The 26,080-nt window shown below is 36.0% G+C and overlaps 1 protein-coding gene and 1 pseudogene across 9 annotated transcripts in view; one reads left to right on the top strand and one right to left on the bottom strand.

The window, feature by feature from the left end:
* EPS8 (EGFR pathway substrate 8, signaling adaptor) overlaps positions 1–26,080 on the bottom strand; it is a 164,183-nt gene that overhangs the window by 45,807 nt on the left and 92,296 nt on the right. For 7 of the 9 annotated variants that reach the window (XM_024575550.3, XM_045184060.2, XM_045184059.3 and 4 more), the window contains exons 2-9: positions 21,884–21,963; positions 19,900–19,976; positions 10,506–10,573; positions 9,238–9,399; positions 6,807–6,956; positions 4,865–4,947; positions 4,211–4,347; positions 1,105–1,178 (exon numbers count right to left, since the gene is read on the bottom strand). In XM_024575550.3, coding sequence (XP_024431318.2) covers positions 1,105–1,178; positions 4,211–4,347; positions 4,865–4,947; positions 6,807–6,956; positions 9,238–9,399; positions 10,506–10,573; positions 19,900–19,976; positions 21,884–21,942 — 810 coding nt within the window. In that variant the 5' untranslated portion in view covers positions 21,943–21,963. Of the gene's footprint in view, positions 1–1,104; positions 1,179–4,210; positions 4,348–4,864; positions 4,948–6,806; positions 6,957–9,237; positions 9,400–10,505; positions 10,574–19,899; positions 19,977–21,883; positions 21,967–26,080 lie in introns of those variants that run through there. The other 2 variants (XM_053921769.1, XM_053921770.2) reach the window with 2 other exon arrangements.
* LOC112318697 (U4 spliceosomal RNA) lies at positions 25,718–25,778 on the top strand (annotated as a pseudogene).

Below are 26,080 nucleotides of genomic sequence, written 5' to 3'. Positions count from 1 at the left end.
TTACATTTTTGTTTAGTTTAATTTTGCTCTCTTTTCAATACCACAAAGAAAAGATTCAACAATATCTATTCAGATCATTAGTTATTTTCAATTACTCTGATTTTCTCATAGTGTTCTCCACATAAAGTTAAGGAAAAATAATTCTAAGAAACATTTTGTTAATAAAGCACTGAGCATTTTTGTTTTTCTAATAAATGTCCCAGTGAAACACCAACAATATTATGTCATAGGATCAAAGATACATAAAATGCTGTGATAACCTAATAAAGACATAGATGATCTACAATAATGGGCATTAAGATTTTCTACATGGTAAAATAAAATTACTGATGAACTATGCTTTCAGGGGTCATCAGATCGGTTTTGATTATCTTGTATACTGTAAGTCTTAGTTGACTTTCTCTAGTATGTGTGAAACTTTACAGTCTTCTAATTAAAAACTAGAAAGTGGGATTAAATGAACTTTTAAGTACAATAAATAATGTGATATAAAAATTAAACTCCAAACTTCAAATTCTTAAGTTTTTGTTTCCAACTGAGTATGATTATAGCATAAAAAGTAGTTATACTGACATCATATTTTGTGATTACATCACAGGGCACTGCCTTTCTTGCAAGTAAATTACTATGAAAAAATAAAAATAAATGTAGCCTTATCCTTTGTAACAAATTAAAATTTACATATAAAGTGGTACTTTAAAAGTACCACTTAACTCCTTTTATCTTTCAGGCATTATCAAATATTTTCAATAAATTCCAGTAAGACACATTAAAAACACTTCAATTATGAACTTAAAATTATGAACAAAAACGAAAAATCTTTAAATCCTATAATTCCATTTGAATTCCTTTGTAAACTAGTGACTATATTAATTCTCCTATTTATCATTCATTAAAGATCTGCATAAAGTCTACTAGTTAAAATATTGCCATAAAGGCAAAAATAATCAAGAAGAAAAATAATTCAAAGGGCATAACTACCACTAAAAAGAGAAAATACAGTTTCCAGGAAACATCTTTATTTAATGAACTTCATTTTCCTTGTAAATATTTTTTCCTCGTTTAAAATAAAGCCAACGATCTAAAGATGCATGCCGCACTCACCACATCCCTGTCAATTCGGGCTGCCATCATCTCGGGCGTTTCTTCCTGCCCATGGTACTGCCTTAGTTTCTCAACTAGAGAAAGAAGAATCGAAACTCTTTCAACCTGTTGCTCAAGTAATGCCAATATAGATAATTAAACAATGGCTAGCAACCGACTAGAAAAGAGACCACTTGCAAGAGGGAACACCTCCCTTGGATACGAAATCAAAAAATCAAAACTCTGCTCTCATCTGTGACGTCCATCCTTGCCGTGACTAACAGAAGCATTTGAGCAGTACTTGCTTTCAACCTTTATGTTTCTTTTAACCTGTAATTTCCCCTCTAGATTCCCTCTTCCCTATGTCAGCTGCCTATGAAACCAACCCTAACTGAGCACCCTCTAATTCCTAACCAAGAAATACAAACCCACATTTAAGCACCTACTTCATAAATAGTGGCCAAATAATTCTAATGCAACAGAGCTTCTAATTTTTATATATTCCAACACTGTGATTACAGTACACTTTGGGGATTTTGATAGTAAAATGTTTCTTAAAATTCTAGTTGTCATTAAACTTAAAACCCACAATGCTAGGCTCGTTAATTTTAAATCATATTCTTTAAAAGTATAAACATCTGCAGAAACTTGTAAATTAAAGAATAAATGTCTTTTTTAAATTTTTATTTATTTATTTTTAGAGATGGGGAAGGGAAGGAGAAAAACATCAATGTGTGCTTGCCTCTCAGGCGCCCCCTATTGGGAACCTGGCTCACAACCCAGGCATGTGCCCTGAATGGGAATTGAACTGGTGACTCTTTGGTTCACAGGCCTGCACTAAACCCACTGAGCTACACCAGCCAGGGCAGAATAAATGTCTTAAAAGCATTCAAGATGTTAAGTCAGCTCACTTGGCTAAAGCATGATGTTAATCATGAGATCATTATCATGAACTCCTTCCTGGGTCGTATGAGGAAGTTCAAACTACTACTGAACACAGAAACTTGTGCATGTATGTCACAGTAGAGGAACTAAAAAACACTGTATGGATGGAACAGGAAAAATGTATCATTACTAACGGAAATACAGTTCTTAATATATCATCACGACTCATTATGTTTGATATAGAGAACTGCGGAAAATAGTAAACATTCCGCATTGCTGTTTCTTTCAGGCCTAACTTCCCATAAATGGAATACTTGTCAAAAAAAAAATAGAAAAAATCCCTAAATCTTAACGAAACTTAATGAGTAGCTATTAAGTATTTTAAGATAATTAGAATTTATACATATAAAATCTTGCAAGTTAACTGCTGTTTTAACCGTAGGTAGCTACTATCTGGCTACAGTACACACTACCGACAGCAAGCTGAACCTGAAACACAGCTATTAGGAAGCCCAGATAGGTGAGGTGAGCTGAGACGGGAGGCTGAGGTAAGGGGCAGATGCGGTATCTCTCGGGTTTTGTCAGTGTGCCCCACTGCCACTGCCACTGCCACTGCCGCTGTTCCACAGAGCTGACTTCCGGGCATCAGGCTGGAGCTGCCGCAAGGATTCAAAGGAGTTGTCCAGCCTGACTCAGCCAAACCTTCGGAGGGGCCAGAAAGACACTTCTTCTGGGGATCTTTCCAACTAAAAATTGGCCTGGATCCACACAGAACCTCACAGGATAAGTATTGTATTCTGTTTGGCCTAGTAGTAAATTACTTCTGAAAACCTTCTCATATATAGATGAGGTTGCACAGAGTAATTTAGACAAAATCTAATGAGCCCAGGGAGCCATAAAATTTTTTTTATATACAAAATTTTACAGACAAAATGGATTAATAGAAATTTATATAATCCCTAAACACAGAACCTGTTATAAAGTTAAAATAATGAATAATTCTGTTACTTTAATTTTTAAAAAATGGATGTTTCAAAAATTTCTTTCTTTCATCTGTTTGGTAGCTGAACTTATGAGTTAATCTCTGAAAATAACTTTAAGGGTATAAGAAATATAAATAAAATGAAACAATTTCAGAAAGTAAAATTATCACCATTTGATAAAAAAAGAGAACCACCACAAATTATGCTTACTATATTGTACTAGATACTATTATAGATATTAATTGTTTTCGATTCATAGCAACCCATGAGTTATTTATTATCCCCATTATATTTTCCAAAAGTGACGCTAGAGCACTGGCAGATAAAACTGTCCAAGGTCACACAGGTAGATCCCAGTCTTGCTCCAGAGCCCAACTTTTGACTCACCAGACACAAAGTACAGTCCAATGCCACTCACTTGGGCAATCAAGTACACAAAGTACAGTCCAATGCCACTCATTTTGGCAATCAAGTTCTACTCATCTATACTGACAGATATCCTCTATGAATGATGCTTTATCCTACAGAGGATAAGTGATTAAGGAAGTTTCATTGCACTAGGAGGCAAAAGAGTGAGGCTCTAGTCCTCCTCAAATTCAAAAGTGCTGGATCACAATTTATTCACCCTTAAAGTGAAGAGACTGGACAAGCATATTTTAAGGCATTTTCCAGTTATAAAAATTTCAGATTCGATAAAATATATAAAAAGCTACACTAAATTCTATGTTTATGATTATTTGTTTTTACAAAGACTGCCAAGTTAAAATGACAACACACACCAAGGGCCCCTTTGACAAGGGTGTCCCGATGCAGGACGCCTTTTACCCCTTTGCCACTGCCCTGCCGTCCTCACACACAACCACAGCTAACTTGTCCAAAGGAAAACGGTGGTGAGATAATAACAATGGAAAGAATTTGGAAGTACAATCTCAAATTTACAAAACTCTCGTAGTCTCTTGTTCAGTATATATTCTATTACCGTCCATTTAATTGTTAGTTAAGTCAAACTCTCCACCTCTGATTACATTTTTTAGGAAAAAGACTCTAATCCTAACACCCTATCTATTAAATGATTGGTCTGAACTCTCATATAAGATAATCTTACAGTGTTCAAGCTTAACTTTCCTTTACCTAAGATTTAAATTTTTAAAACTAACCTCTAGCTGCAGCTCAGAAATTAGCATCAGAATTTGAAAGCAAGAACTATGTCGCAACCATAAGTAAAAGTTCGTTAAGGATCAGTTCCTAGAAATACTCACAGTCCCCTTGGTCAGCTGCCCATGCAGACCAGGCTGCCACCCGACTTCTAACATCCACCTGGGTAACAGTCCCAGGGGGGACAGGGGCAGGAGCTCTGGGTGGAGGTGGAATACCAGGATCTGCTTTGGAAATCATCCTAAAAACGATGAGAACAAGTTGAATTTTTACCATCCCCATTTCTATAACATCAATTCTCACAGTTTATGGTCTTAGTCCTCCAACCTTAAGAAGAACTTCGTCAAGGAGTAAAACAGAAAGGATTTTCTAAGTATTCCTTATTATACATGAGAAAAACGAAAACTTTAAATTCCGCTGAAACCTAGCTTCAGCCTTTTTCTCGGCTCCTGTGATTGGCTCACATGAGCCAACTGCAGTTCTAATATCCATCTGTATTCCTTAGGCCACCCTCCCTTGAAACGCCGCTCATCTTTCATGACTATGACCAAGCAGGTGGCAGAAGCCACGTCGGGGAAAGACCAGAGACATGGAGAGAAACAGCATGCACACACACCGATGAACCTGGGAGGGCAAATGAGTTGAGATCACAGGTTGTAATCTGTAAACCGTGTCTTCATTGAAAGTAATTTTTATAAATCTTTAGAGGAAAAAGAAGACTTAAAAACCAATCAACTCTACCCCTTAATTTCTTTTACCTCAGGGCCTCAGGCCTCCTCTTCTGCTTCCCTCCCTTACTGTCGCTGATTGCACTTTCAATATCTTCAGTAATCAAGTTTGCCTGCGATGAACGACAAGTTAGCACAGAGGTTATAGATTTTCTTCTCTTGATATGTAGGTTAAAACAGAAAAAGGGATCATGTTCCCTCTGAATCAATGAGTGCCTTGATGCAAAAGAACAGTGTTCTTTCTAATCTGCTTTCAGAACATACTCTTCCTTTTTTTGATGTTGCACTTTATACTGACAAGATTTAAAAACTGAAGGAATTTTGAAATATTGTTTAACCTAGATTCCTTTCTTTAGTTTATAGCTATTCTTGCATAAAGGCAAATAGAAAAAGGATTTGCAAGTGTAAAAGTATAATCATATACTGAAAATGTAACAATGTAAATATCACTTCCTGAGAAGAAATGAAGGAGTTAGAAGCACACGTGCGTTGAGTGGAGTTCCTCCCCTTTCTCATCCTCAGGATCCCCTGGGCACCTATCCCTCCGGCCCCACCGTGGAAAGAAATCCCGTGGTCCCAGCAGTTACTCTCAGTGTAGGACAAAGCCACTATAATCACGGAATGAACCTCAATACTAGGTTGTACCCTTTTGGTTAAACATTTTATTTTGTCAGTTCAGGTAAAAATTAACATTCTCCAAACAAGCAACTCTTCCAACAAGAAAACCTGATTCAGTTTTCTTGGGAACCAATGTGAGATTAGCAGCAAAGAGGTTTATTTTGTTTGGTTGTGAAGTTTCTTTATAGCCAATGATTATTATTGTATAACAGATTCTTGCTGGGATGTATTCATTGCCTATTTTTGTTCCTGCTTATTTTCTGTAATTATGTATATTTTTCATATATCTATTTTATATTCTTTTACCAAAGCACAGGTAATCATAAAATTTTAGAGCTGAAAGGACACTTACAGATTATCTAATCCGTTCTCCTTCCTTTATAACTCAGTAAACTAAGGAACACTCCTGTGACGGCGTGGTCAAGGTCACACTGCTGGTTAGATGGGAGTGTCAATGCGCCCACTCCAGCGTGGTCACCTAAGAACATCCTACTTTCATTTTCAGGAAGGCTCAGCAAACATCAGGCCAAAGGCTTTCTCTTATGTGGGAGATTAAAACTGAAGGTATCAGAAACCCTGAACTTCCTATAGGGGTCTATTCTAAGAAAAATTTCACTGCAAATATAGGCAGGTACATTGTAAAAGTCCCATTGTAAAGAAACTTTAAGACGCAAAAGTGACATTGCAAGGTGATCCATATAAAAGAAAGCATATCATACCTCACTTTATATTTTCAATGGGGCTAGAAAAAATTAAGTCTCACAGGAAATACAGCCCCAATGAGTAAACGTATACAGCTACAGAGTAGTACTTATAGTGCACTTTGAAATACGAATCTTCAGGATATAGCATGTTATTACTCGTAACTATGCTCAACTATTTTCACATTCTCACTTAGGTATTACAAATCTTGAGCAATTATGCAAGTCACATAATCAAAATGGTGAACTTTAAATCAATATCCTGGAAAATATCTAAGTGCTTTATTGCAATAATCCATGCTTTGTGATTGGTGTAAAATAAAATAATATTGTGTGATTATTTATTGCCCATGAAACATGATTTCTGTAGAATCAATTTTTAATTATATGTCCAAATCATTCAATGAATAATTTAATATATTAGCTACACTTTTTAAAATAAATAGAATGAATCTTATTTTTTTAATACCACTCTATCTCCTCTTTATTTATGTGGCCTGGAAATCCTAAGTAAGATACTAAAGGATTTGTTTTCCTTACAAAACTGTGAGAAACTAAAAATCTAGTACCTACTAGCCATATGACCGAAGTAAATAATTCCAAAGCTGCCAGGACATCTGCTTAAAGGGACAGAAAGTTCACTATTCTTTTACCTTAATCTCATCACACTGGAAAAGATGCAGATCTGGCTTGTTCTGAGTTGGCTCTTTGCACACCAGGGCCAGAATGGAATCATAGCTACAGGAGTGCATCACAGCTTGGCAGTGCTGGATTGTATTTAAAGGAAAATTCTCCAGTTCATTCTATAAAGTTAAAAATATAATTTGCCTTAGTTTTTATTGCATATATAAAATCCATTCCACAAAGAGCTCTAGGCATTGTACAAATAATTTTTAAAGTGCACAAATCTTATTGACAAGGAATATTAGTAAATACTTATAAATATGGAGGATGAGTAGGTACAAGGCTGGGCTAGATGGTGGGTGGGAGAAAGAGCAATAAAAATGGAGAAATTTAGTAGGGAAATGTAATTATGTTCTTAATAAACACTGAATTTAGCGTTACTGATTTCCTCAGATTATAAGGTAGAGATGATGTCTTTAACAGCAAAAAAAGTAAACTGAGGGCTCCTTCCAAATTATCCACCGTCCCACATGGTAGTCTTTCCATCTGGCTATGAAATGCCAGATTTTTTTTTAACTTGAACACTCAACAGTCATAAATACAAATATGCATATATACATATATACGTACATCCAAATGTTAGGCTAAGAACAATATATCATTTGTACATTTTCTATTTCAGTCAATCTCTCAAATGCAAAAATTCACTACACAGATAGAATCTGGCCAAGAATGTAAAACAACAGGGTCAGAAGGATCTCTATGAGAAATACACTATCCAAAATTAAGGTATTAATATTTGGTGGTATAGAAGTGAATACTCTGTAACCTATAAAGAATCATGCAAATAAAATACCAACAGATTAAATAATTACAGTACTTCTTAAAACTAATGAGTGTTCTGCTCACAATTACAATTCTGTGCGTAATGAGATATGTAAGGTACTTATCCTTATAGTAATGGCTTTACACAACTTGTGAGTGGGCTTAAACCTTTTATGAAGATTTTCTTGAAAATTTTTCATAGTTTATGAGAATAAATTAAAATAAGAATGTGAAGTTTGCGACATCGACATTTCTCAAAGTAAAAAATCCCTATTAAAGAACGTAAGCATAGCCCCAGCGGGTGGCTCAGTTGGTTAGAGCACCCTCCCCTGCACCCAGGAGCTGTGGGTTCGGGCTTTGTGTGGGAGGCGGCCATTTGATGCTCCGTTCTCTCTTGCTCTCTCTCTCTCTCTCTATTTCTCTGTCTCTTCCTCTCTAAAAATCAATAAAACATATCCTCAGGTGAGAATTAAAAAAATGTTTAAGAATATACGTATAAACAAAAGAAGAGAATGTTAAAGAAAAATAGGTTTCCCAAATTACATTTTATTCTCACTGATAAAGCTTTAAAATGATAATTTTGTAAGACTGCTTTAAGATTTGTTTAAAAATTAAAAAACTAATTTAAATGACTGCTATATATATATTGAAGATAAAGGCTTTTTAAAGATTTGCCCTAAGTTCACTGTATAAAATGTAACTAAAAAACATTTTCCTGAATTATATTTTGCTGGATACAAGAAAGCTAAATGATATTGCTAAATGTTCCAATTGAAAGCAAGCATTTCATTTAATACTTCACACATGTGGCCAGAGTGACTGAATAAACCATTTTCTAGCTAAGAGATTACGGAAATTACCATTTTGGGGCCGTAATGTCAAACTTTTAAAATCTAACTCCCCCAAATTTTAGTAAGCATACTATTTCACAAATTTTCAATAAAATTTCATATCTATTCTTCTATTTCACAAATTCATTCTATTATAGTGATATGTGCATTTGGAGTTGGCTTTGGAAAACAAATGGTCTCATCACCTCCATCATTGAGAATTTAGCAAAAAAAATCACATTTTAGGATTCCTCTCTAAAATAAGACCAAAACAGTTCAATAAAATTTTTTGGTGCTTTATGCATATATATATCTCCTATTCTCCCTCTTTTCTTAAACAAAAACAGAATAAATCTTCAAGATCACTATCTTCCTGACACCCTCCTCCAATCATGTGACCAGAGCTTTCTAATTTTCTCTTTTCTCTACTCTCTTTTCTTACAATCACTATAGTTATCTGTATGTTTCCTCATCTTTCACACTAATGTGAAGGAGATTTAAAGGCAAGAACATCTGTTTTGTCTTTTTTCAATTCCCAACAGGAATCACAAATAAGCAACCTGCATGGCAAATTCAGTCTGCAGATACATTTGGTGTGGTTGGCATAGTGTGTGTGTGTGTGTGTGTGTGTGTGTTTTCCTATGCAGTTTTTAAAAAAATGTACTGGGGTGTATAAAGTATCTTTTTAAATCATTGACAAAAATATTTTATTTGATCGAACTTTCACCTATCTGCAAACGATCTGTAAACATAATATTTGTGGACCTTCCTTAAACGTAAAATAGCATAAATTTTACAAACTTGCCTTTGATTCTAAATCAATGAGGCTCACAGCTCTGTCATCCACTTGAAGAATCATATCTTGAGTCCACACTTTGCCCTTGGCATCAAGCAACTTCAGCTTCCTTATTCCATCATCAATGGTTATCATAGCATCTTTCCGATCCAGAACAAAGGTAGTCAAGTGCTTACGATTGGCAAAAAGAAAAATATTTGTAACAAACACAGTCTCTTAGTACACATTTTCTAGAAGAGCAAAGTTAACTTAATCTAAGTCAACTAGCAAAGAGGTGAGGAACGAAAACGCTACTCTAGAACTTCATGGTTATTTTACCCAGGCAATAAAGTCAGGCAGGTTTGTTGAACATAGGAAATGAAGCCTTGGATCGTAAAATAGCTAAGCCTGTTTAATACTGAGTGATGTTAAACTATATACATAAACATGCCATAAAAACAAATTCTAAACTGTTTAAATAACATCCTCTTACAATCACCCCCCAATTTTAATTCACTGTCACTATGTGAATGCTGTACAGTAGGAGGTATCCACATGGCGTCTTGAAAACGTCACACAGGTAATTGAGAGCAGCAACAGCACTTCCAGGCTGCAACACTGTCAAACTTTTCACTCTACTAAAAGCACGTAATGAAGCAAACGTGAGATAGGGAGAAAAGTGAAAATAAGAGCAATTTAAAAATTAATTCCCCCCTCGTACACTGTCAGTAGGATTATAAATTGGTGTAGCTACTATGTAAAACAGTGTGGAGGTTCCTCAAAAAATTAAGAATAGAACTACCATATGATCCAGTTGTTCTACTTCTGGGTATCTATCTGAAGATATGAAAATACTAATTCAAAAAGATATATATACCTCATTGTTTACTGAAGCCTTACTTACAATAGCCAAAAAATATGGAAACAACCTGTGTCTCTAGACAGATGAAAGCATAAAGATGTAACATATCTACATGCAGAGAGAGGTTATGTGTGTATGTGTGTATATATGTGTATACATACACACACAGACAATCCAATACTAGTTCACCATAAAAAAAAAAGATGAAATACTCCCATTGTGACAAAATGTACAGACCTTGGGGCATTATGCTCAGTGGAATAAATCAGCCAGAAAAAGACAAAAACACTATGATTCCAATCATATGTGCAATATAAAACAAAAGAGAAACAATACAGAATACATCATAGAAACGAAATAAAACACAGTTTTCACTGGTAGTAAATGAACTCCTCAAGATTCATTCTAAATTTTAGCAAACATCCAAGCGTCTTACTTCGACACGGTATTGGGAAATGTCCGACACACTGCTGATGCTGTCACGTGCATAGTTCTTCCTTTGTTCTGAAAGAGAAGTTTACAAAGACATTATTTACCCATCAACAGGCTGACGTGCACATGTCAGTGTCCTGTGGCCAACTATTAACTAATTTATCTCACATAAAATACAGTAGTTGACAAGTCACCATTGTGTCATATCTCTGAAAACAGTCATTATTCACATTAATTGAAAAAGCTACCAGAAAGCTTAAATGAAGTGCATGAAAATTTGACCTAATACAAATTTTCACAATCCCAGAGGTTAACAAGATTAAAATGGGAAGAAGAAAAAGGTATATTGTCTACCGGTTTCATTAATCAGGGATCTACTATTTGGAAAAAGGATAAAAACTGTTTGTAAACTTCATCTTTTAGTATGCTGAGAACAAAACGGAATTACAAACACTGTCACAGATACTGTATTATATGAGTTAGACTATTCAAATAATAGGCACTGCAAGCAACGTCTCCTTTCACAATATCCAAACTATGGAGAGTGTTAGAGGAGATTCAAAGCATGATTCAATCACACAGGCTGCCATTAAACTTTAACAATTTTCACACGTCTACAGAACAAACAAAAGTGCACTCAGACTTGTAGATAGAGCTGTTAGAAAAAAGCAGGCAGTTAGGCAGAAAGTAACTGCACCAAACTATTTTAAAAGCGAAAATAATCCCTTAATTTTCTCTTGTAAAATGCTGCAAAACCAAAATAAAATATAAAATATGTGGAGGCAATCTTTCGCACTGGCTACTTTCCAGTCAAGCAAGTTGCTTATTTGTAAGTTCAGAGTTGCCTATTTCTTCTAAAGGAGAATGGTATGATAAAACCACGGAACAAACCAAAAGTCTCTAGGCGGGAACCAGGGGATTCGTGGTACTAGCCTTGGCTCTGCCACTAAGTAGGAGGCTTCTGGGCCCCAGCACTGTAGAATAAAAGGGTTAAACCAGATCAACCCACAAGCCCCCTCCAGGACTAAAATTCACTTTACACACATGCCCACACAAACTCACACACTCTTTAGCTTTCCTAATAACCAATTTTTGAAATATAATTATGTTTCTTTCAGTTAATATAGAAACATTTAGCCTTTCCTACAACAGAAGTTGAAAGTTCTGCCAAACATAAAAGCAAATCAAGGACAAAAATAAGCATGTAGACAGACTCAGAATGGTAACTCATAGAATTACTTAAGAACATCAATAAATTTTCGTTTAATAATGCTTATAAAAGTAATTATCTTTTCATTTACATTCATCTTAAAACTGAGATGAAAATACCCATATGCCTTATATTACATTATTCTAGTATTATTGCAATATATTCTATTTTTGTTTTTGCAGCATTAAAATTACTTAATAAAAACACACACACTACAAAGGTCAGTTTTTGCTACCTTTCTTTTTTTGTTTGGAGGATGACCTGAAGAAGTAGGATCCATCTGTTCCTACCAAGACAATGTGATCAAAAAGAATAACCTGGTTTCACCTTAAATGTTCTGTTCCAATATGACAAAACATACACCTTCACTTACATGACTGTACTCTACATATTTTAAAAAGTGAACAAGTATGATTTTTAATTATCTTTAGTTAAGGGTTAATCGATGTGAGACATTAATAAATAGATAACTATTGTTGGAGAAACCATTTTGAAATACAGTATGTAACTCAAGGATATATCTAAGAAAAGTACTTTTAGGAATAAGCACTATTTCAGAATCACTTGGCTCGTCATCTTCTATGACAGCCCTCTATGGCAGACTCAGAACATGAAGGTAGTTCTATTTCCTTTGGTGTGACCTGAGGACAGCAAAAGAAGTGGCGACAGTTGCCATGGTACCCTGTTGTGAGATGGCAGCCCTAGCATGTTCAAATGCGCGACTCAGTCTTTCAGATAAGTGAGAGGCAAACAGGTGAAGGTCAAAAATACTGTGTTTTTGTAATCAAATACTCTCATTGGAAGCAGTAAGAATTTGCTCTCCCAAATTTCCTGACACACATATCCCACAGAGACATCCTTTACAGAACTAGAAAACACTATCTATTGCACATAGAATGATGCTAACTGAACACTCTGACTGCCTAGAAAACATGGTGCCATCTCCAATATTCCAAATTAAGAATCCATTTTAGGAATGCAAAAGCTGCTTTCTCTCTGATGTTATACAATAAATAAAATGTACATCTTACGAGAAAAAATGTCCTAAAGGGTAGAATGCTGTAAAAGGGATTTATAACTAAACATAGTTATAGTTATATAGCTCCAGTGATTTAAGTCAATGAAAAAATGAAGATTGGTATTAACGTTTTAATAAGAAATTTTGAAAGAAGGCTTTTAAAAGGTAACTATAGTACATTTCTTTTTTATGAGAATCATACATACTCTGCAAGTACAGCTGTAAATAGTAATTATGCTCCTAAACTGAATTATCTCACCAAAAGCCTTAAAACAGCGTGAAAATCCTAAATAAAGTCTCAACGATACTCGAGATGAAGCTTCTAATGACATACATCGCTTTCTCAAACAGAGATTCCCCACCCTGGCTTCGTATTAGAATAAACTTTGAAAAATACTCCCGTCATCCAGTTGTTCCAGTGTAACTGGTTTAGGGTGCAGTCTGGGCACTGGGATTTACAAAGCCCCCAGGCAATTTTTATGTGCAGTCAAGGTTTAAAATCACTGCTTCAGATTCCGTGCAAATGCCAATTCATCTGCTATATCTTATCTCTTTAAATTTTAAAGTTTTCTTCCCAAATTAATAGTGTAAATCACAATGAAGTAGTGCATTAAATAACCGAATGAATCTGGCGGTAGAGTTTTGGGTTTCTAGCGTTACAAGCCGCTCAACTCCCAATATAAGAGCAAGTGTCAGTCTCTGTCTCTCTCTCTGAATCAATCTGAAGCAGGAACAAATTTTAATTGATTGCATAGTACCTCTGGTTGTGTTTCACGATTTTTCCTAACAGATTCTATCCAATGGACCAGACAGAACATACAAACCCAAAGATATGAAATTAGGTGAATTCAGTAACTAAGGATGAAAATGCTTTACATATCATGTTAACACTACTGAGTTGATATACTGCAACAAAAATGGATATTCAACTTCCAGATAAGGAATATTAATTTAGTTTTCAGTGGTGTTTGGGTGATTATGATACATATCAATATAGGTTCATCAATTATAACAAATGTACCACTCTGATGCGGGAGGTTAGAAGTGGAGGAGGCCATTTATATGCACGGGGTATATGGGAAATCTCTGTACTGCCCCCTCAAGTTTTCCGTGAACCTAAAACTGCTCTAGAAAATAGTCTCAATAAAAAATTAGGCTTCATTTAACTTTTCAGTTAGTACAATGATAACTATAACAATACGCAGGTCTCAGTATTTCAACTTAATTTCCTTTTGCCTGTATAGCTATAGCTACAGCAAATATTCAGAAAATTTTTATTTTAAGTATTTATCTCTGAAAAAAAACCCCACAAAGAATTGCTTAATAAGTAAGGATTTCCGCAATTAGGAAGGGAAAAAATTAACATAAAAGCAGCTGCTAAGTATTTCTTTAAATAAGAAAGGGACTAGAGCTTCTACTACTTTACATTGGAAAAACTTTGAACCACCAGTGGAGGAGAATTCCTTTCCCGCTACCTTGGTGTATCACTTCCATAGAGGAGAGGTGCTTAATGGGAATCCATAAGGAGTACTGAGTAGTAATGACAAGTTCTCATTATCTAGGCAACAATAATCACAGTTTGGCAAATAGTATCTGAACCAAGATACTGCTGTTAAAAAACGAACAAGGCCAAGTTTACAAAATTACATTATATAAGAATTTTACTTGCCAGTTCAACAAATTGGTAGAATAGCTTATCCAATGAGGAGAAAAAGAAGCTTCAAAATTTTCAGATAAGTCGGGAAAATTGCCAAAGTACCCTTTTGAGTCACATGCTCTGGCATCCTCTGAAGCTGAATTGTAACTCCACCACTGCCCAACTTCCTGATGATAATTCTGGGCTGTTAACTTCTTAAGAACCACCAAAAAATTATTGTTTAAAAATGGAACTGTGTTTTCATGTAAAATAAGTAAAATGTATATTGTAAATAACAAGGAGAGAGAAAAGAGAAATGATTTTATCTGTTCAGTGCCACTTAAATGTGTAAGAGATGGCTTGGTTTTCAGTTTTGACAACTGAACAGACTCTCCAAACCAAGATCAGGAGAACGAGAGGAAGATGGGTACGAAAAGAAAAATATGTGGAGCAGACATCTGTTAGCAGAAGTGGGATACTCCAAAATCTTACTCTGTGAAAGATGAGTTAAGCACTGTGTAAAACCACAGGGAAATGTACAGCCGAGTCAATCATAGAAGGTGTGCAGTTTATAGGTTACTGACACCTAATTCGAACCAGGAGCTCCCTGAGAAGAAAAAACAAAAGGAGGAAAAGCACAAATATAGTTTCCTACTTGCTAACATCACAAAAAAATTCAAACTTAAGGCTAAGTGAGACTTGAGAGTGTACATCATATTTATCCATTATTGCTTGGCCTCCCCAAAACACAAATCTCAAAGTTACTATAAATGTTGCTAAAGACAACAAAGTATTATTAATTGGTAATTCTGTGAAACCTGAGGTTTTTCTGGAGATACGATGAGTATGACTTTAAACAGATGATTATTTATGGTAAATGATCATATTCCAAATTCAGCAATATCTAATTTAAAGGGAAGTTACTTTTGCAGGAAGTTCAGCTATTTGGAACACAGCCAACAATCTGTGCTTAAATAAGTCCTCTGAATGACAGACAGATACGTCACAATGTCTATACATGAAAAGCTGCACGTATTAATGAATAGGCTCTAACAGGAAAGACTGAATTCCTCATTCAGAATCCATTTACTAACAGGAGTTTCTATCTAGTGTCTCAGCCCATGCCTATCAAAAGCAATGCTTAAAGTAGTTCCTGTAATCCCCTCTCCTCACTGTCCCCTCCCCACTCCCCCCTGCCCATTGTTAGATTGTTCTTAACTTCAATGTCTCTGGTTATATTTTGTTTTCTTTTTTCTTCTATTTATTATGTTCCAGTTAGGGGGAGAGTGGAGGTGGGGGAGGGAGGGGAGTTTGGCTGGGATGGGGTGGAGGGATGGGGAGAAAAGGCACACAACTGTAATTGAATAACAATAAAAAATTTAAAAAAAAGAAAAACAAACAAACAAAAAAACAAATGTCACTCCAATATATTTAATAAAAATAGTTTAAAAAAAAAAAGCAATGCTTAAAGCAGGCAAGTTAACAGCAGGGAAAACTGACAGGCTTGGGATCCATTCAGAGGAAGAAGCGGACCCAAATATTCAAAAGTGAAGATTCTGAATGTGGTGTAAAGGGAAGGACTGCGGCCTTTGAGCACATCACCCTACAGTAGTTAGTGCCCACACCCATGACCCTATGAGTCACTAACAAGAGATTACAGGGTCTACACCCTGAGGAGAAGGAATGTTTAACACAGTTAACAACTACTTCCCTTTCGAACAATGTTTTTTTAAGTTTTAGTGCTTAAAGACTTTGTAAAACAGCATAGCTGGAATATATATATATATTTTAATTCCTGGATAACAGTAGCTAAGTGATATATTACAATCGTAAGTGGAGAAGAAAAAAATTATTCATTTTCTTAAGCAAAAAGTCCCTATGTTGTCAGAGACTCTAGTGATGCAGAGCCTCCCACATGCTGGCTTTGAAATTTCTTTGAAGAAATGACAAAATATGGTTATTAAAACTGTAGCACATTTCAGCTGTTTTCCTTGAATAAATTAAATTAAAACATATCTAAAGAAAGCAAATGTATTGTCATAATTGTGTTATTCAATAAACATTTATAGGTTTATAAAAATAATTTGTAGAACATAAGCTTAGAAATATGTCCTGAAGATTACCTCTTGATCCTATCAAAGTATCACTGTGATCGTTTAGATGTATTAAAATATTAAATTTGAGGGCCTTCAGTAAGCCGAGGACCCAGGACTAAAAGTGACTCTCCCATACTCCCCACTGGCACGATAGACTCATTACTTGTATTTTCTCATAGGATCTTATCACAATATTGTTACTGTTGTTTTCTATTTTACAGATGAGGACACTGGGGCCCCTAGGGTAAATCACTTGCTGCAAACGGAGCCTTTGGTAGCACACCAGGTCTCAGCTACAGACCACTGGGCCTCCGACGCCACGCTCCCTCTCTGACCACGAGTCTGGCACCGTGGACGCAGGCTCTCCTGAAAGGGGCAAGGTGCACGAAACTCCTGATACAGTGTCTGGCCTGCACTCAGGGTGTGAAAAACAGAGGCCATTATCGTAAAACTCGTGTTCCAAAGAAGTTAATATACTATCCATGAAGGCAGTTAATTCATGAAAGATCTATCCAACTAGTTTAATAACTATGAAAGGAGAAATTTTAAAGAAAATGTATACAATATGACAAAATAAACTACATTACAAATCTCTCCTTCACAAGCTTTCTAGTTACAAAAAGAAAGTTCAAACTATGAAGGCTAGAAAGCTAAAACACTCCCGATGTTAACTAAACACAGTTAAAACTTCAGCTAGACCTGGTCTATTGCAAAGGTTTACTCAAAACATGCATACATTTCACTATTGCCATCCTCTTTCTATCCATTCGTTCCACAGGCACTGACTGAGAGTCTGTGAGCAGAAAGGCATGCGTGTGCATCTGTACAGCGTGTTGGGAGGGAGAGGCAGGTATTACGTACAAAGGGAAGGAAACATTATCTGCAACTTCCAGGAACTTAAAACCCTCTTACCTGTAAGCCCAACACATTGCTGAGTCCTCTTTCTTCCTTGGAAATGCTTCTTGATTTTTGCCTCTCTTTATATCCTCTGTTTTACCTATACACTGTTCATTTTTATCATGTGACATAAAATTAACTGTCATTTCTTACAACCAAGATTTTTAAAGTTATGAGACTGAGAAATCACCTCACCTTAATAAAGGGCCTCAGCTGCTTTATATATAAAAATGGGAAAATAAAACTTTACTGCCTAAAAGCTCAAGATTTTCAATCCTTGAATCTATGATTTTATGAAGTTGCTGCTAATGACATTAGAAGTTGCAGACAAGTCCTACTTTTTTTTATCCGTTATTCCTTTCTTAGCTCCCTGAAAATAAACCTTTGGGCTTGAGTTATTTGTGAGAAGATTAATACTCTTTCTGCTTACGAAAAGTCTTAGGGCTCTTACACAGATGTCTGGTTCACCTATTCCTATCCATATGCACCAAACTGCCCTTAATACCATCACTAAAGAGACCCAAGATGAGCGTGACCTATTACGCCTCTGATTAAAACACGTCAATGGCTAATCATTCCAATTCATTAGTAGGATTCTTCCTAATAGGGACCATGTTTATTTTTCCAATCTTATTTCCTAACTCGCCACCCTGTACCCTCCAGGTAACACCAAACTATTTGTAGTTCACGAATTCATTATATTCATTCCACAAGTATTTACTGAGCATAAATTACTCATTAGCCACTGTGCTAAAGCTTAGTGAATCCTGAACTAAACATGGCAAAGATAGCCCACTGTTATAGAATTTATAGTCAAGTTTTAAAAGAGCATACACTGCTTTTTACAGCACCCTCGGGCCTGGCCCTCCCCGCACCAGCCCCCCTCCACCCTCCAATGCCCGGAGAACACTACTTAACTTTCAGAGTTCACGGCAAGGCTCAACTCTTCTACCTGACTACCTCCTCCTCCCCAGTGCCCCTTACACACACTACCATCCAAACTTATTTAGCTCTTCATTAGGACAATTTATTTGCTAGTCTACCTCCTCACCAAAATGGCGTACAAGCAGTGACCATCTCTTATTCATCTTTGAAATGAATGAAAGGACATGGAAGTGGATGCTATGATGGTCAAGGCCGAGCACACAGACTCACCTAAATATTTCTCTAGATACGAGACTGAAGATATTAATGACTTTATTTTTACCTTTAAAAAGAAATCCCAGTTTCTTAAAGTCATTCTCTAGACTACAAGTGCCTTAAAGTCAGGGATCATATGTCACTGGCCCTGTTTTAAGCACAATTAACCACAAAATAAGTTACTTGTTGAATATATTCTCTAGATCGACAATTCACAACTACTAGACCGTAGTAAGAATGTCACAACACAGTACTCAACAAAACCGACAGCAATACACACCAGACTGACAAGGCCAGAAGAAAATGTATCCATGTATGGCATAAAATCAATTTTCTCAATGTATAATTTGAGTCCTCAAGTATAGTCACTGAACATATGGGCAGAAAAAGATTTTTTAAAAACCTTAGAATTTTTCACTCTTACCATAGCCAAGGCATTATAGATCTAGATGACTTTAAAAAAAAATCCAAATTTAGAAAATGCTGCTGGTTCTCAGATAATAATGATAATGATAATATAATAATAATAATAGCAAATACAAAAGGTTTCCTACTAGTCAGGCACCATTCTAAGCATTTTACATGTAGCAGCTCATTTAATTCTCCTATGAACAAAACGAGGTAGCTCCATTAGACAGATAAGCAAAAATGAGAGAGAGACAAGCAAAATAACTTGCTCAAGATCACTCAGCGAATAAATGGTAGAAATGAATTGGAACCCAGAAAGTGTGGTTCCAGAGTCTTTGCTCTTAACCACAATCATATTGTGATTCTTTATTGCTGTACAATATTAAAAAGCCATAAAAGTCCCATAAAAGCAAACGCCTTCCTAAACATATGTGGTGCCCAGCTTCTTTTTAGTAATAACTGTTATAATCAAAGGTTAAAACACATTATTTATAATGTGAGACCAGCTAGAGAACCATGGAGGTGACAGAGGAGTCGGGGAGAGGCCTGATGTGTTGCAGCGCAGTGCATTTACGTGAAATCACATCAATGCTACTGGGCACACTGTACCGCTACCCCAAAGTTCAAGAACCAGAAGGAAGAAGTTCCATCAACTGACATCCCACACTCAACTGGGTCAGTCACGAGGATCAACAAGCCGATCATAAGTAAGCAGGTGGGGAAAGCCACCTACAGCACTGGGGCCACGCAAAAGACCCCTTAGAAAGCACTGAAATGCATTTCTTCTGTAGTTCTAAAATGCCCGCAAGCAGAGGCCATAGCTTTGGTAGTTTTTTAAAAAACTCTTTTAAAAATATTCTTATTTATCACTACTTCATTCCAAAGAATACAAAAGAAAGCATGGGCTCAAACTATGAATCTGAAAATTTTATTTATAAACATAAAAAGTGGTCAGAAATAGAATTATACTTGTATCAAAAAAAATAAACATACCATAAAGGGCCTTTGCACTTGTTTTTGAACTTTGTTCTCTGTCCATCTGGGAAAAGGTGGATGATGATCCGTAGCCACTGTAATAAAAACAGTCATTGTGCTGGGTTAAAGTCCAGGGTAAGTTAAAAATAATTCAAAACTGCAAATAGAAATTCCAATATACCACAATCATCATGTGCTTTGAACAAACATATTGAATTGATGCTAACTAGAATTGCCACACTAGAACTGCTCGTAGCAGCTCGTGTTCTGGTGGGGGGTCAGGAAATAGAATATAAACCACGCTGCCCAAATGAGGCCTCAGGCCGGGGCGAATCACAGCCTCCTCTCACATGCCAAGTCAGAACTGTAGCTAAGAAGATTCACCAAGGTTGAAAGTATCTCAGAAGAGTGGGCCACACTAAATCAAGTTCAGAGCAGTGATCCAGTTGTACAATGCTCTCTGTGACTCAAGCTATAATGGAATATTCACTGTTTTCGCAAATATTTAAATGCAGTTAACCAAAATAACACTTTATCATTAAATCTGATCAGCTTTACCTTATTTCTAGCCTCCTGTTCCTAATACATTATATGAAGTAAACATATTATCTAAATTTTTAATTAGTTTTCACTTTTTCAGTAAACATTTAAGCCCTAAACCAGAAGAATATGCGGTATGGGGGTTAGGGGAACAAGGTGCTCTTAATAAATCCATTAAAACAGTTACAACAGAATGTGGTATCTGGATAAAACTAATAGCTATAACATGTAGGATCAAAGAAGGGCTAACTTTTTATCAGGATGCCCAAGAATTTACAGCCAAGTTGACATTTAAGCAGAGTCTAAAAGAAAGGAAAGCAGTTCTTCAGACAAGTGGAGAATTAAGTGAGGAAACAGCACCTGGCCCGGGCCCGAGAACAAGCATGGCGTTTGAGGGAAAATGCAGGGAATGTGATGTGCCCAGTCAGATGAATGATTCGAGAAGTGCAGAAGGCAAATAGAGGGCTTAATCATTTAAATTTTATTCTCTAGGTATAGCAAATATGTTTATACAACGAAGTGACATGATCCAGAATGTTTTTTAAAGAAGACATCCCAGAAACTAATGGCAAGGTGACCAGATAGAAAGATGCTGTAAAAATTCAGGTAGGAGACAATGGCCATCAGTAGGCTAGAATAGAAGGAATAGAAGAAAGGGATAGAAACAAGGGTTCTTCAATAGAAGAAATTGTTATAAATTCCTAATTAAATGGATAGTTGTAAGAAAAAGGAAAAAATCAAACTTTCTGGCTCGAATAACTGATGACAAGGAAAGACAGCACCTGACATACCCCTCCCTGCCCCACGTGGGGTGTTTCTTACTGAGCAACACCGAAGAGATTTGCAATCATCTTTGTAAAAAGAAAAAGGGAAGCATAACTCTTTACAATGTGAGTAACCTAGTTTTGAAAAATGAAGAGCAAATTACATACCACAAAGGCCAATATAAAATAACAATATTAACCGCAACGTGTAAGGCAGTGGCCACTCCAGTCAGGCTGGTGATTTCAAGTTCTACCTGGAGCCGCACGGCTGGTTTTGTTTGTGCGCCTGGCCTTTCCGTGTTTTACACAATGGTTACTATCTTTATAGAATGGACTAGACGACACTGAACTCTCCTCAAATGTCACAATTTTATGAAGAACATTAATAGAATGCTCCAGAGAAAACTGAAAGCTTTGAAGCAGAGTATATACTCGACTATAAGAAAGCAATAAAACTTCAAATACCAGAACAAAACATCTTCAATAAAATCACTATCACTGGAGTTGATACTACTTAACCATCTTTGTCTTACCAGAAACAAACTTATGTTATGATATATTAGCATTATAAAGATATTATATATTAATGAGGAATGAACTATATAAAGAACTAAAACTATATTTTCATTAAAAATATAAAACAAAATAACCAAATTAAAAAAAACCCCAACAAATTAAATATAACCCTTCCTACTTACTTCATTTGAGATGCATACATTCCAAAACCACTGGGATGATTAGAAATATGACCATTCATCGTGGCTTTCAATCATATGCTCTAAAAAATGAAAGGTACAAAGATTGAAGGCAATAAAAGGGTCAAGACACCTCGGTTTCACAGTTACTCATTCAACAAACACCTGTCGCTGCCAGGACGGTGCAAGAAACACGAAGACAAATATCCCCACCCTCACAGAGCTCAGGCACACAAAGTGCAAATGGATATATAAAAACAAAGATCAAATTGACATTTAACATTAATATACTAAAGTTGTTAGAAAATTTAGGCAAGTTAAAAAAATCTAAAATTTAGTTCTGAATCCTCTAAGTATATAGGCTTACACTCATAATCAATTGTCAGTTTCATGAAACTGTACTGTTTATTGTTTCATTTTAAACTAACATAAATTAATTCAATTTAAAAACTTGAAAAATATTTAAAAATATAAAATACATAAAAGTACCAAGGGGGAAAAAATATCATCCTAAGTCCTATCATTTAAAGGCAATCATTTAACCATCCTGTCAATTTCCTTCCAGTCTTTTTTCCTGCATCTAATTTTCTTTTCTTCCTCCCTCTCCCCTTCCTTCCTCCAAAGCACTTTGGACAGTATCTTATACATACACACTTGGATACATCTTATTTACAAGATGTGTTCATTTAACCATTCTTTTTACCTTTCATAAAAAACAACTTTAAAAATTACCACCAGATATTTAACTTCAGAAATGATCTTTAATCTGTTTCACAAACTGAACAAATTTCCTTCAAACAAGATAAGTCAAACTTCCTTATTGCTAAATCCAATGGCCTCTACTTTTATCCTCCTAGACCACACTGCTATACTGATTTATTTCAGTTCACTCCAGGATACTTGGTGTTCCCTAGGTCCTATGGCATGAAATGAAATATTTTGTGTACTGTCTTATTTTTCTGATTTTCATATATAGGGTGGGGGAAAAAGTAGGTTTATAGTTTTAAGTATACAAAACACAAAGTTTACTCTTTTATTATTATTTATTAATTACTGTATTATTTTCCCTACAAACAACTGTAAACCTACTTTTGTCCCACCCTGTATATTACTATGTCTTCTCGATAAATCAGAGGTAGGGAGGACATATCCCAGCTTCCTTATAAGACACTGGCAAAGTGACTATTATGTGTCAGGTTTTAGCAAGGTAAAGAAAACAGACATAGTCCCAGCTTTGGGCCAAGAGCCTAGTGGAAAAAACAGACACAGTGAATAAATGTAAAATTAAAAATTGTCGTTACCTTTAAAACAGGAAATCCAGAATGATATAGAGGGTATATAATTAGGGGACTTAATTCAGATTGGGAAGGCATAAAAAAAGTCTATATTAAGAAATGATAGTCAAAACCTAGTAACTTCAAATTAATTCTCATTCTTCAGATGTGTTCAATCACTGTGCTCTCAGGGAAGCTTTCACTAACCTCCATGAACAAATAAAAACCCACTATCAGACACTCTCAGCACTATGAACAATTTCTCAAAGCACCTACCACAGTTATATTTTTCCTTTGAATTAATTCCTGACTCTTCATTAGACTGTAAGTTCCATAAGGGCATAGACTTTTGTGTGATAGTTGGTGTGTCTCAGGCAATAAGAAGAGCAGCAGTGCCCTGACTGGGGTGGCTGAGCTGGTTGGAGCGTCATCCCATACACAGAAAGGTTATGGGTTCGATTCCCGGTCAGGGCACATGAACTGGGTTGTGGATTTGAAGTAACCAATCAATATCTCTGTCTCTGTCTCTCTCACTCTCCCTCCCTTCCTTCCCCTTTCTCTCTCCCTAAAATCAATAGAAACATCTTCGGGTGAGGATAATAAAAAAGAATAGCAGCATGGATATAATAGGTGTTCATTAAAAATGTATTCAAAAAAAGAAAAAAAGAAAGGAAAGTCCATGTCTCACTCTTCAAAGAGTCTACTGTATTCTTAAAGAGACAAATTAATCCATATGAAACACACAGTAAATAAGTCTCAATGTAAGTAGCTCTATTTGAAACCTTCTAGAAGTTCCGAAAAGGGAAAAGCCACACCAACTGCCATAATTTTTGCAAGTGCTGGAACTTGACATAGATCTAAAAAATGTTAGGATCTATGAACACTCAAGCTTTTCTAATTTACAGCTTAGAAGCAGATTTCTAAATTAGGCACAAAGAAACATTGACCTCTACCCTAGATAAGTACTGTATTTATAAAATTACATTACATCTGTAAAAAAGCTGTATTACATTTGTATTAAATTAAACTATCCTGTTTTTATTGTTGTTTGCTTCCCTTCTTCCATTTACACTGCGATACAATGGCATACAGATAAAGCATTTCTCGGGGGGCAGGGAATGAAACCCTGATTTATAGTGCTCACTAGTTGTCATGGTAGCAGTTTTCCCGCCATGGCCCATTCCAAGATATTACCGGTTTAACAGCAGTTTACAAAACTCCTAAATTACTTATAAGTGGATCTCATAAGGCACAGAATCCAGACAGAGCACCTCACTATCACATTCTAGAAGTCTAATCAGCACAGAGGACTAGAATAACATTATGAATCTAGAGCTAATGGTTAAGACACAGGCATTCACAGTTGAAAGGCTGGAATTCTAACTCTATTTCTGGCATAGACTAGCCGACGTAAGTCAATTAAATCTCTGTCTCAGTTTTCTCATCAGTAAAATGGAGATAATTATAATTCCTGGTCTTCATAGCTCACAGGGCTAGTGAAAGATCAAATAAGAAATATATGTGCAACTCTCTCCCAAAGTTTAAAAAAAAAGTTATTTTTCAAACCAAGCTGGTTCATTCCGATTTAAACCCTTAGGGTTTGTACTGATTTTGATCTCCTTAGCATAGCGGCTGGTTTTAATAACAAGTGATAGCCACAGTGTCTCATCTTTTTCATGTTTAATTCTTCATGACAGCCAAATAAATGCATGGTTTGTGTTGTGTTTTTTAAATAGTGATCTGTCAGAATAAGAGAGCATTAGAAAAGGGAATAGAAAATGTTGATCTCCTAAAATGAATTTTAAATATAGAAACTTTTGTCATTTGGCAATCAGAGTTCCCCTTGTCACAATGTTCATGTACCAATATAGAGGTTTTCAAATATTTATTTTTTCACGTATTTTATTGATTATGCTATTACAGTTGTCCCATTTTTCTCCCCTTTATTCCCCTCCACCCTGTACCCCACCTCCCACCAGCATTCCCATACCTTGTTCATGTCCATGGGTCGTCCATAAGGTTCTTTGGCTTCTATATTTCCTATACTATTCTTAACCTCCCCGTTTACTTTGTACCAACCATTTATGCTTCTTATTCCCTGTACCTTTTCCCCCTTCTTCCCACTCCCCTTCCCGCTGATAACCCTCCTTGTGATCTCCATTTCTGTGATTCTGTTCCTGTCCTAGTTGTTTGCTTTTTTTTTGTTTTAGGTTCGGTTGTTGATAGTTGTGAGTTTCTTGTCATTTTACTGTTCATATTTTTGACCATCTTATTTTTCTTAGATAAGTCCCTTTGACATTTCATATAATAATGGCTTGGTGACGATAAACTCCTTTAACCTGACCTTATCTGGGAAGCACTTGATCTGCCCTTCCATTCTAAATGATAGCTTTGCTGGATGGACTAATCTTGGATGTAGGTCTTTGCCTTTCATGACTTCAAATACTTCTTTCCAGCCCCTTCTTGCCTGCAAGGTTGCTTTTCAGTAATCAGCTGATAGTCTTATGGGCACTCCTTTGTAGGTAGCTATCTCTTCTCTTGCTGCTTTTAAGATTCTCGCCTAAGCTTTGAGCAGTGGCAGTATTGTAGCCAATGAGGTTTATCCGAGGCACGATTATTCCTAAGATTCTCTCCTTATCTTTAACCTTGGGTAATGTAATTCTGATATGCCTTGGTGTGTGCTTCCTTGGGTCCCACTTATTTGGGACTCTCTGAGTTTCCTGGACTTCCTGGAAGTCTATTTCCTTTGCCAGATTGGGGAAGTTCTCCTTCATTATTTGTTCAAATAAGTTTTCAATTTCTTGCTCTTCTTCTTCTCCTTCTGGCACCCCTATGATTCAGATGTTGGAATGTTTAAGGTGTCCTGGAGGTTCCTAAGCCTCTCCTCATTTTTTTGCATTCTTGCTTCTTCTGGTTGAATGTTTAT

This window comes from Desmodus rotundus, chromosome 3, assembly GCF_022682495.2.
Source record: "Desmodus rotundus isolate HL8 chromosome 3, HLdesRot8A.1, whole genome shotgun sequence".
Lineage (NCBI taxonomy): Eukaryota > Metazoa > Chordata > Mammalia > Chiroptera > Phyllostomidae > Desmodus > Desmodus rotundus.
Note: the sequence above shows the minus strand (reverse complement) of the source record. Positions and strands in the feature narration are given on the sequence as shown.